At 36.9% G+C, this 11712-nt stretch overlaps 2 protein-coding genes across 3 annotated transcripts; one reads left to right on the forward strand and one right to left on the reverse strand.

Moving 5' to 3' along the window:
* LOC18596024 (clavaminate synthase-like protein At3g21360) lies at nucleotides 340–1874 on the forward strand. Its single transcript, XM_007024254.2, has 3 exons — nucleotides 340–809; nucleotides 925–1178; nucleotides 1300–1874. Exons 1-3 carry the CDS (start codon nucleotides 435–437, stop codon nucleotides 1658–1660), a joined length of 990 nt encoding a protein of 329 aa, XP_007024316.2. The 5' UTR covers nucleotides 340–434; the 3' UTR covers nucleotides 1661–1874.
* Nucleotides 2943–11464, reverse strand: LOC18596025 (lysM domain receptor-like kinase 3). Of its 2 annotated transcripts, XM_007024255.2 has the most exons (11): nucleotides 10240–11464; nucleotides 9313–9390; nucleotides 8281–8580; nucleotides 6873–7018; nucleotides 6698–6787; nucleotides 6489–6594; nucleotides 5415–5566; nucleotides 5229–5326; nucleotides 4995–5142; nucleotides 3949–4056; nucleotides 2943–3419 (listed from the first exon to the last, which is right to left on the reverse strand). In XM_007024255.2, exons 1-11 carry the CDS (start codon nucleotides 10850–10852, stop codon nucleotides 3255–3257), a joined length of 2004 nt encoding a protein of 667 aa, XP_007024317.2. In that variant the 5' UTR covers nucleotides 10853–11464; the 3' UTR covers nucleotides 2943–3254. The 2 variants fall into 2 exon arrangements, with proteins under 2 accessions (XP_007024317.2, XP_007024318.2); XM_007024256.2 differs by lacking the exon at nucleotides 9313–9390 and having other exon boundaries at nucleotides 10240–11462.

An 11712-nucleotide genomic window follows, 5' to 3' on the forward strand; every position in this document is an offset into this window, starting at 1 on the left:
AGATTGGGTTGGGTAATGAGTAATGATACTACAGCTTCTCTCTATTACTATTAATTGGATACTCCTATTATTTTTGATAAATTATCATCTATAGTTTTTTTTTTTTTTCCTTTTTTCGGAATTTTGAAGGCAATTAGATAAGCTAAGGCCTTGTAAATTGTAAATGTTCTCAACCGAGGCCATACTTTGTTACTCAATTGGGTTTGGGTCTGGACTCGGGATTAAGAAACGGGCCTAAAGTCTTTAACCTATAATCCAGAAAAGAGCTTAACCACGGCCCACCTTGAACCTAGACGCAAAACCCGTCCAATTCATCCCTACAGTGTTCAAAACCAATACGACGGCCTTGTATGGTGCGTCCCCGCCACGCTCTTTCTTTTTACAGGAAAAACCTGTATCACTAAAAAAAAAACCTCCCAAGTGGCCTTTTAACCATGGCGGACCAAGTTCAATACTTCATGGAAACCCAGCTTCCGAATCACCAAAAACACTACAATTCCTTCACTTTCCCTTCACTTCTGTCTCCAAACCCACAATCAACCCCTTCTTCACTCTCTCTTTTCACCAAAGCCATCAAGTCCCAGAAGCTGTTTCTGGACTCTTTGTTGCTCAAAGCTGGAGCTCTACTCTTCAGGGGGTTCCCTGTAGAGACAGCCAAGGACTTCAACGACGTCGTGGAGGCTTTTGGCTTCGAGGAGTTACCGTACGTAGGTGGGGCTGCTCCTCGGACTAACGTTGTTGGTCGTGTTTTTACTGCTAATGAATCACCAGCCGACCAAAAGATTCCTTTTCATCATGAGATGGCTCAGGTAAGTCCCTTTCTGCTACTTGTATTCAACTTTATGGGAAATTATGGTTGATTGGATGTCAATTGAACTTGTTTAACTGTCTTGACATGCTTTGTCGCAAATTATTTGATGACAGGTTCCTGAATTCCCATCCAAATTGTTCTTCTTTTGTGAGGTAGAGCCAGGAAGTGGGGGAGAAACTCCCATAGTTCTAAGCCACATTATCTATGAGAGAATGAAAGACAAGTACCCAGAATTTGTCTGGCGGTTGGAGGAGCATGGACTAATATATACGAGGGTACTAGGCGAGGGTGATGATCCCTCATCTCCCATTGGTCGTGGGTGGAAATCCACATTCCTGACAACAGACAAGAGCGTGGCCGAGGAAAGGTTAGGGGATTTGATCATTTTTCCCAATGGATGAAATGACTTTTACTCGTACTTAAACAAAGCTTTTGTTGCTTAATTTGGAAACTAGAGATTAACAATTGTTTACAAAAACTTGTTGTAGGGCTGCCAAGCTAGGCATGAAGTTGGAATGGATTGGAGATGGAGTGAAAACGATAATGGGTCCAATACCAGCTGTTAAATATGACAAGTCAAGGCAACGCAAAATTTGGTTCAATAGCATGGTGGCTGCTTACACAGGCTGGGAAGATGAGAGGAATGATCCTGTGAAGGCAGTTACTTTTGGGGATGGGAAACCGTTGCCGGCTGATATCATTTATGACTGCCTGAAAATCCTTGAGGAGGAATGTGTTGCCATTCCTTGGAAGAAAGGAGATGTTCTACTGATAGATAATTGGGCTGTCCTTCATTCTCGAAGACCATTTGATCCACCTCGACGTGTACTAGCCTCACTCTGCAAATAGGATTGGGGAAGCCCCTATATTACTTGTTTCTCCCTGTGGCAGATGTCCACTTTGTGCCTGCAATGGGAACTAGATGCTCTACTAGCTTACCCCTTGTATAATACGCCCTATTCTGTATCTTGCAACTCTTTAACCGTTTTGGGATGTGCTACTAATGAAAACAATAAGATCAATAATTGATTAGCAGAAATTGCACCAGTTTGTGCACCAATCACCATGGTACTCAAAATATTGTACATAATTCTTCGAAGCGTCCAATCCTAGTAAAGCCCCGTGGTAGCTGCGACAACTTGCCTTCCAAATTCATTCATTTAAAAACAGAGTTGCAGGTGGTTGGCTGATCAGGCATATTTCAGGTAACGAGACTGCTGATAGTCTTGCCAAATCAGGAGTTGACAGAACTCATGATCTTTTACGTCTTTACCCCTAACTATTACAGTGGCTGTTTGAGTGTGATTCGGCTGTGGTGGCCTCCTCTTTTCCTGTTGTTTTCTATTACTGTGTTCTTGATGAGGCTCCTCAACGGTTGAGAATACATGCTGAACGTCTTTCTTCATGATAAGGCATGGACCGTCATAAGGAATGACTCAGACTGATTTGCAGAAAGAAACATCCACAACGGTTATGTTTTCTCTTCTTACTTTTCCCCGGCCTTCTTTTTGTTCCAGGGCTGAATGTGGTCTCTTGCATTGTTCTATGTACATTTGCTTGTCAATTTCTTTGTACAGATTAAGTCGCTGCTGGCCAATTTTTTGTAAGCCAACTATTGAGTCGGATTCTAGGCTGCTTCTTTGTCAGGTTCCTTCTCCTTTTGTGTAATTGGGATCAACCCTTTTGATATGAAATGAATCTATGTTTAACTTTCAAATAAAAAAATATGCTTCGCAACGAAGCCCGAGGCTCTTTTTTTTGTGAAGCCGTTTTACGTTTCATGAAAATCATCAGAGAGCGGTACGCTGTACGGCAACGGATTATACATATAGATATAATGAAAAAGGTCAAGAGTTGAACTTAATATGATTCCTGCTAACTGCTTCGAGATAAGCTCTTCTTATTTTGTATTGCTGACATGAATGGAGAAAAAACCTTCACATGGGTATATGCTCCTAGGCTCACTAACACAGATAACGTGGGCACAAAACATTCATAGCCTGCATTGCTCACACAAGTCTCAGCTTGTATTTCAAAGAGTTGAGTGTGTTTCTAGTATTCATAATAATAATAATAATAATAATAATAAAGCAATAGTTTAAAGAACTGAAGTAGATGAGAATCCAGGTCATAAAAAGAAGAAATTGACATCAAACTAGCTACTCAAATAGCTTGTTTATAAAGCAGCCGACTCTTTTACTGCATCGTGGCATTTTACATCAAAATTTTTTCACACAAATTGAGCTTTCAAAGAATATAACATATAGAACAGGGGAAAAGTGAGAAAAGAAATGAAAAAAAATGCTATATAAATACTACTACCATATTACTGCTTTTCTGGAACATCAATTGCTACTATGCACACATAAGTATAAAGATGAAAGGGGGCACAAAGTGGAGCAACAGAATAAAAGTATATAGAGAGGGGATGTCTGCTCCATAACTATCTTCCTTGTACCAAACCACTAAATACTTGGCTGTTCCCAGCAAGAGTTGCTTCCCACTCCACAGAGGACAAAAGGATCTGTGACAAGTTGATCACAACTTGTTTCATGTCAGGGCGAACAATAGGATCCTCATCAACGCATTGCTTTGCCAGCATAGCCATCTAATTAAATCACAGGAAAAAAGTTAGAGGGTGAGTAAGCATATGTGATTGCAATAACAGAATCTCTTCTTCTTTTCTTTATTTTTTTTTTTTGGATAAGGGATCCCAAAATCTCATAACTGCTTATGTTGCAGCTTTACGAATGTCGACGATGTAACTTCATACTTTAAAGCATTAACAAAAATGGTCATCTAGCCTAGATGTGGAAATGATGACAAGGGATTTGCAATCAAGAATGTTCATTAGACCATTATTAATCTGTCCAGTTTGTTGTACACATTATGCTTCCTCTTCATGCATGAAATGCATTAAGAGGAAGCATGATCAGAATTTGCTAACTTATCAACGCAATCTACATTACAATTCTTTCCAGAAAAATGGATAATATTTTTTTTCCTGAACATTTCCTTGTATTTGAAGAGGTCCAATAATAGTTTAGCCTTTTTCTCAAGAAAGCAGCAAGCTTCACATTTCATATACCAGGTCAAAAAGGAAAAGATGATAAAAAGAAACAAGGTCAGAAATATACCTTGAAGACACAATCATGGGGATATAGATTCAACATATTTGGATCAATATAATCTTTCATGTTTGACATGCTCATTGAGTCTGGTGTGTTCCGAAGAGCTGCCAACATCTGCAATTTTGCAATTTAACAGATACTATAATTTGGAGAAAGCCACGATAAAGGAGCATCTAACATTGCATACTTGGGAAAAGAAGCAAAAAGATGTTCCTTCCGTAGATTAGTCTATCAACTTCTGACATATCAATTTATATTTCACACCACTAGAGAAACCCCCTCCATTCCATCCCAGTTAGCAACAAGGCAAATTAAAATGATCTCACTGTTCAAACTTCTATACATCAAACAGAAATAGACTATTCAACTGCTACATCATCTCTCTATACATCAAAATTGAACAGTATAAGCTTCAGCTATCCAAGGCTTCTGCTTCACAGATACCAATCCTGATATAGTTACACAAAGGTAGGAATAGATCAAAATTCATGGCTTGTGTCCTTTCATTTTGCTTTCGATTAGTCAATTTTATTATAAGTAACAACTGCCCTGAGCATCCCTATGAGTTCAACAATCAGCCAGACAGAATTTTACAGAACACAAAAATGCCATATCTAACTTCTTCTGTATGCCACATTCCTCCATGTTTATTTCATTTTGTCCAAGATACATTTTTATGCCGGACCATTAGATATGAGAGCAGTGTCTACCTCAATTGAATCACTTTTTAATGCTTAGAAGATGAAAGGGAAGCAAAAAAGAGGAGACCTATAAGCTACCCGTCTCACATTCAACAAGAATATCATTTTTCAGAGGAGAATGCAGTTTCATCCAAAAAATAGGAAACCAAATCATTTGTCAGTGCTCAAGTTAGTCTATTGGCGATTCTCATTCTTCAGCTTCAGAACTATGTGCAAGGCTAAATTATGCTCTGAATTTATAATTTATGTTATATATTAGTTTCAGGAAAGATATTATTTCTCACAGACCACTATGCTGTCTATGAATTGGAATAAAATATGCATCTTAGAATGTGCTAAAATGTTACTCACAATAGATGCCAGTGAACGTCTTTCAGAATTTTTCACTGTGGTGCCTTCCATTCTTATGATTGCCTCCTTTCCAGATATAGTCTCAAACAGAACAACACCAAATGCATACACATCACTTTTTGATGAGGCTAGTCCATCACTCAAATATCTACAATATACCGATAGCAGAACAGTTAAGAATTTTGAATAACTCTCAGAGAAAGACAGTAGCCAACTAACAATATTATCACTTACTCTGGTGCCAAATAACCAAATGTACCAACAACTTTTGTTGCTGTTGCTTCTTCATCACTTGTTTTTCCAACAAGCTTTGACAACCCAAAATCTGAAATCTAATTAGAGTAAAAGTGAAGTCAGTGAGATGTGCTCATGCACACTTAAATAACAAAACAAAACCAACAGGATATAATGTGTTAGAACCTTTGCCCTAAAAGAACCATCAAGCAAGATGTTGCTCGACTTGATATCTCGATGAACATAATGAGTTTTAGTATGCTCATGGATGTACTCCAGGCCTCTAGCAGCATCAAGTGCAATCTGAACCCTCATTATCCAAGATAGTGGTGTATGACCTTCAAATAAATAATATGAATGTCAAGACTCAGTACAAGACATAATACAGCACATCAGAAGATCCCACATCCAGAGTGCATACCTCATAGAATGTCATTCAAAGGTTTTAAAAAAGGAGAAAAGAGGGATAATAACATATTCTAACTAGAAAAGAGCTGAATAAAATTATCATGAACACTAAAGTTGCAATTCATATTCTAGCCAAAAAGTTAAGCATAGGAGCTAACTGCATCCTATTTCTAAGGGAGCTGCAGGTGGCATTTAGGCTCCTCTTTGTCCAGCCAAGCACAAAGCAGGACCTTCTATAGTGCTTCAACACTGAAAATTTACCATTGTGCTTACAATTCAATTTAAACTCAGTAGTAACCAAGCAATCAGGAATAGCAATGATTAATGCTCATAGCCTAAGCCAAGCCCGTGAAAGAGCCAATATATTGGACTAGCTGAGACAATAGGACTCAAACCTATGGAATTACCTGTTTACGAATAGGATGTGCTTGGTCATTGCAATTCCCAAGCTTCAGGTTGCTACCACTAGATAATATTTGGTATAACCCATGAAGCCTCGGGATGATGAGAATAGCTTCCCCTCATTTTGAAAATTGGTCAAGCATACTAGATTATTTTAGTTTCTTATTCATCATGGTAGTATACAATCAGCAATGTTTCAACATTGGCACCATAATTGACAATAATCATTCTAATTTAGCACTACTACTTATGCAGTTTTATAACCGTATATCAAGAACATATGCTCCGTCACAACTAGTTAAAAGCATTAATATATTGGCTTCAAATTCACAAACAGTAATTATCAAATTTTACAGAGATCAAACCTTCAACCTAGTGAAGTCTTGATAACTCATTTTTAAAAAATGAAACAAATTATAAAAACTCAAGAAAGCACTGGTATAATCTTACCTTTGTTCTGGGGATCATGTAAATGGCTTCTAAGAGAACCCTTTTGAGCATATTCATAAATAAGGAAGAGCTCATTATCACTTGCAGCATAGCCAATCAACTCTACCTTTGACAATATTAAACAAAAAAGGGAGTCAATGTTAGTGAACAATTGAAGAGCGGCAAGCCTTCACAATTTAAACAATTGCTTATCATACAGACAGCAGTACCAGATTTGCATGGTGAACCTTGCACAAAACTTTCATCTCCGCCATAAATTCCTTCGTCTTTGTGGCAGTCATTCTTTTGATAGCAACTTCCTAAAAGAATCAAATAAAAACCTTACTAGTATGTCTTCACTATTCAGGTTATGTTATCTAAATTCTCAGGTAGAAATGAACAAACCTGGTCACGAAGGAGACCGTAATACACAGAACCATAGGTTCCATGACCAAGAAGATTGGACTCAGAGAATCCATCGGTCGAAAAAAGAATTTCTTCATAAGTGAAAATCACAGGCTTTTCAACATCAAGTACATCAGTTCCTAGAGCTGTCAGAGAGGACAAGTAAACAAAGTTAGACTAGACTTCCCATGTTTGAGATCGGTCAGGGGCAGCAAGCTGAGTTATCATAAAAACAACTCTATCCTGCTTGTTAAAGTTAAGCCTATTTTCTGGAAGACAAAATGAATTTCCACTTAATTCAGAAATTTTAGACAACATGACTACAAAGCAACTATTTCAAACAGATTTGATGAACAATAAAGGGAATCCCAAATACTTTACAAGTCAAAGCAACCTCTCTTCATGTGCTTGGCAATGTCTCATAAACAAAAAGAGGAAATATTTCATGGAATAAAGGTTCAGAGCCCATTCTCTGAAGCTCAACCATGAATTGACTCATTTGATGATGATGGTGTCACTTGTAGTTGCATCTCAAAATCCAGACCTTGTTCATTTTTCATTGCTCATTGTTATTTATTTTGTCCAAGCAAGATGTCATAATTGAACATGCTAGTTGAAGAGCTATAGTTTGACATGACTGATCTTTCTTTAATTAAGACATGAACACATTATCTTTGAAGGCTTTCCCTTAACAGTTCAGTATCAAGCAAACTTTGCCAAAAGTGAAATGATACAATGGTTTTACAACATGAGAAATTGAGAATGGAAGGCATCCATGTCTTTACCATAATATGAAAGAAAAGATTGCTAGTGGATATAATGATTTTCAGGCTTAGAACAGAATACAAGCTGCAATTACTATACAGTGATTATTACCGCACTCTTGGTTTCTTGATCAAACAGTCCATTAATCAAATGAAGCGGTAAAATATGGGCATGCATACAGAAATATACCTTTTGCTGAATAAAATAAGTAATACAACAATAGATAAAAGAAACATGTCACACCCAAATACGGTCCCATGTTTTATACTGGTGTATGAGAAGAATCCACCCTGCCCCAACCTCCAAAGGGAAAGAGAAGAACAAGGAAAAGAAAAATGATGCATATGAGAATTAATGATTGGCAAGCCCAAGAATACAGCAATCAGATTTGTGCAACACCAAAAGGAAAACTAAGCTAAGCCTTTCATTTCCTGGATATAATGAGTCCCGACATTCTTGGCATGCATAAAATGATTGGTACGATGTTAGATCTGATTGTTAGGTCTAGGGCTTATAAGTTTTGCTATTATTTGTTTTGATTAATTAATCTATCTTGTTTAGCATGATTATATACTTCCTTGCCAGTATTTCAGCTAGCAACAAATAAAATAGAAACTAATTAAACATACGAGAATGTAATAACCTTTTGGAATAGTAATCTGGTGGTTACTAGGTTCACCATTAGTTTGGTTCCAATTCCCAGATTTGCCACAAATGTATCTTCCTGAACCACAACAGAAACTTGGCTTCCGAAGAATGTGAAATTTATGAGAACTCTTGCCATCAGGATCTTTGGCAAGACTTCCATGAGATTCAGCAAAGCAGCTTGATGACCTCAAGGAAATACAAACAACTATGCTTAATATAATGAGGGCAAGCCCAACACCAAAACCCCCAATGATCCATCCATATGGCACATGAGCCTTATGATTTACTTGAATTTCTGCAAAAATAAAAAGAAGATATAACATTATATTTCTCAAATAAAATGACACCTTTATTTAGGCTTAATAGAGATAACCTTCAGAAAATTAGAAATTCCAAGAAAAGCTAAAGCAAGCCAAAAATTGCACAATTTGAAACTATGGATCTCACAAAACCAAGCCTGTAACTTTCAACCCTTACAGAATTGTATTTACAGCTCGCTAAAGCAAATAAAACAATGTCAAATGGTCAAAAGGTTTAAAGATAAACAATTGCTGCCTGCTTACTGCATGGCTTAGATGCTCCAACATAAATCGACTATGGAAGCTGCCAACAGAAGAAAAATTAAGCAAACAGCTACTTATCACAGGCTGCTCCTTTCACTGAGTGTTTACCAGAAATGCATCTGTAACTCATGCAATCAAACAAAACAGAAGTAGCTCACAATTGTAACAGAAAAAAAGGAACTGGCAAACACTTTTGGCAGAAAGAATGAGCAGCACATACACTTTAAACAGGAGCTTGAATACACATATCTGGACAGCAAGCCATGTAACCATCTATTGCTATGTAAAACTTGCAAATTTCAATTTTGAAACACATTTTACAGCATTTTTTATTAATGTTTGCCAGCTGTTAGTTGACATCATTAAAAAACAGACCTAGTCAATGACATAGCATTAATACATCACAACCTATTCATCATTCCCACTTCAGTTTAATTCCTTCACTTAGATTTATCAATCCAGACCTGATATTGTGTCAGCAGATGGTGCTGGAACAGGTGCAGGGGTAATGTCATTCTCCACATGATATGGTTCACCAGGAACTGCAATACAAATAAACAAGCTAGTCTAAAAATCTAAAAAATTCTGTTACAAGAAGAGAATTTGTAAGAGAATTAAAAAGTATGCGAAATCCAACAAAATGACCAAGAAAAGGGAACTACTCCCAGTTTGCATTGCAAGTTGCACACAGGCACTAGGCATAATGCAAAACCAACTAATAGCCTTGTAATTCAAGGAACTGAATAATGAAGCAAAAATTCTCATTAATGCTAATCATAGATATTACACACAGTGTATGAATTCATTATTGCTTTCATTATAGATATGGTTTGTATATATGAAATGCTTTTCGCACTAGCATCTTCCTCAAAGTTCACATTCTGACTTCACTTATAAAGCAAGTAGGTTACAGACTCTAAAAAGTGAACTGAATTCATCACCAATTGGCATCTAATTATCCTATCACTATCCCAAGCCTGCTTCACGGATCTTCAATACATTTGCAATTGCTTGGACAACCAAATCTGACCTGCAATGTTAAACTTTCAACCACACCAAGCCAAAGCTTAAAGTAGTGTTAAGCAAGTTTAAGACCCCAATTAATATACCTAGGTATAGACTAACACAAACGATGGCCATAAAATCTTATTTTATTAACATGATTAACCATAATCTATTTGCAAAACATAAGAGTTCTGAAAAACTATGTCAATATCATCCTGCGAAACAACATCAGAAAAAATCCATCTCTCAAAAACAACCTAAATAAACATATCTCCAAACAATAAGCCCTCCATATGCAAAAATCCTATAACTTTGAAACCTCTCCAATCAAAAATTAAGAATCCAAAAATGGGGAAAAAAAAAAGATTAATGATTTTAAGACAAACCTGAATTCAATGGAATATAGTACAGAGCACCAACAGTGACATTATCAGGATTTACAATCCCATTGACTTCCTCAATACTATCCATGCTAACCCCAAATCTACTGGCTAAAGATTGCACACTATCCCCATCTTTCATCACATAACTCATCAAGTAGTTCCACAACCCACTTGAACACCCACAAAACAGCCTCAAAGACACCACAGCTCCAACCCTTGCCGGCCTGGTAACATTTGGAACCATCGCAAGCCCATCATAAGCCTCTAAAATCATGTCATAAACATACGCGCCATTTGATCTCACTGTAAAAGTTGTGTTTGTGGCATAATTCTTGGTTGTTGTTAAGCACGAACAGTTCTTCTTGATGAACATGTAGCCATGGCTGTCCCCTTCTTCAACTGTTATGTCTTGTGGCAACACATCAAACATGCTCTGGATCACTGCTAGTGTTTGGTTGTCTTGTGGCTTAAAAGCCAAAAAAGATGTGCATAATCTTGATGTATCCGTACAATTCATGGGTGTTGTTGGGGAGGAATCTAAGGCATGGAGGGTTTGAACACGAACAAGAAAGATTAATGTCAGAAGAATCAACAAGTGAGAACCTATAAAATTCATTGTTTCTTGTTTCAAAAAGATTGAAACTTTGAGCTAAAATTAAGTTTCAAAAGGGAGTCAAAATTTTAGATTTTAATCAAGCAACTATGTCTAAAAAAAGCCAGTACAAGAAAATTTGAGACTTGATGGAGAAGAACAAGGTTCAACATAAATTAGACTCAACAAACTTTGAGCAAGGTTCAGCTCTTTCTTTAAAAAAAAGGAGAGCGAGAAGTGTCAATTTGAAGCTATAACAAAAAAATTCTGACCAATAAACGTAAAGGGTCAGTGAAGAAACTATAGCTAAGTTCAGAAAAATCCTTGCTTTTACTTTCTTTTTCTTTTTTTCTTTTTTTTGAAGGGGTCAAAGGAAATGGTAGATTTAGATAGATGGAAGTAAAAAGAATGAAGAAAACGAAAGACTTGAGGGAACAAGACAGGACGATTTTTGCAAGAATGTGAGAAACCTGGGAGCCTGAACGGTGGGAAAGAGAGAAGCGGAAGAAGTGAAAGTGGTACTTAAGGTGGTTTGAAGGGCAGAGGTCGGAAGGAATGAAGTGACCCTAAACAGAGCATGTTTTGTTTTGTTCTGTTTTGTTCTCTCTCTTCTGGTAACTGCTATTCAGTCCTTCACTGTAAAAAGAGAAAGGGACTTCCAAGGAGACAAGAAATTGTTAGGAAGCGCCATCCACCTGCAGATATTTGGTTGGGCACCCTTTTGTTTGACTAAACTACCCTTTTATCGTTATTTTAATTTCAACCCCGTTTTACTGGGGCCAAAAGCACACTCTACTCCAATACGAAGCTTGTTGATCTTCATTTTATATATATATATATATATATATATATATATATATATATATATATATATATATATATAT

Source organism: Theobroma cacao, chromosome 6 (assembly GCF_000208745.1).
Source record: "Theobroma cacao cultivar B97-61/B2 chromosome 6, Criollo_cocoa_genome_V2, whole genome shotgun sequence".
NCBI lineage: Eukaryota > Viridiplantae > Streptophyta > Magnoliopsida > Malvales > Malvaceae > Theobroma > Theobroma cacao.

What these genes read in the sequence shown, in the direction of transcription:
- LOC18596024 (XM_007024254.2), top strand. Translation starts at nt 435, where the DNA reads ATGGCGGACCAAGTTCAATACTTCATGGAAACCCAGCTTCCGAATCAC. An exon ending in TTCATCATGAGATGGCTCAG is followed by an intron (nt 810 to 924) that starts GTAAGTCCCTTT and finishes ATTTGATGACAG; the next exon opens with GTTCCTGAATTCCCATCCAA. An exon ending in AAGAGCGTGGCCGAGGAAAG is followed by an intron (nt 1,179 to 1,299) that starts GTTAGGGGATTT and finishes AACTTGTTGTAG; the next exon opens with GGCTGCCAAGCTAGGCATGA.
- LOC18596025 (XM_007024255.2), bottom strand. Translation starts at nt 10,852, where the DNA reads ATGAATTTTATAGGTTCTCACTTGTTGATTCTTCTGACATTAATCTTT. An exon ending in ACGGTCTCCTTCGTGACCAG is followed by an intron (nt 6,788 to 6,872) that starts GTTTGTTCATTT and finishes TGATTCTTTTAG; the next exon opens with GAAGTTGCTATCAAAAGAAT. An exon ending in ACATGATCCCCAGAACAAAG is followed by an intron (nt 5,567 to 6,488) that starts GTAAGATTATAC and finishes ATTTATTTGAAG; the next exon opens with GTCATACACCACTATCTTGG.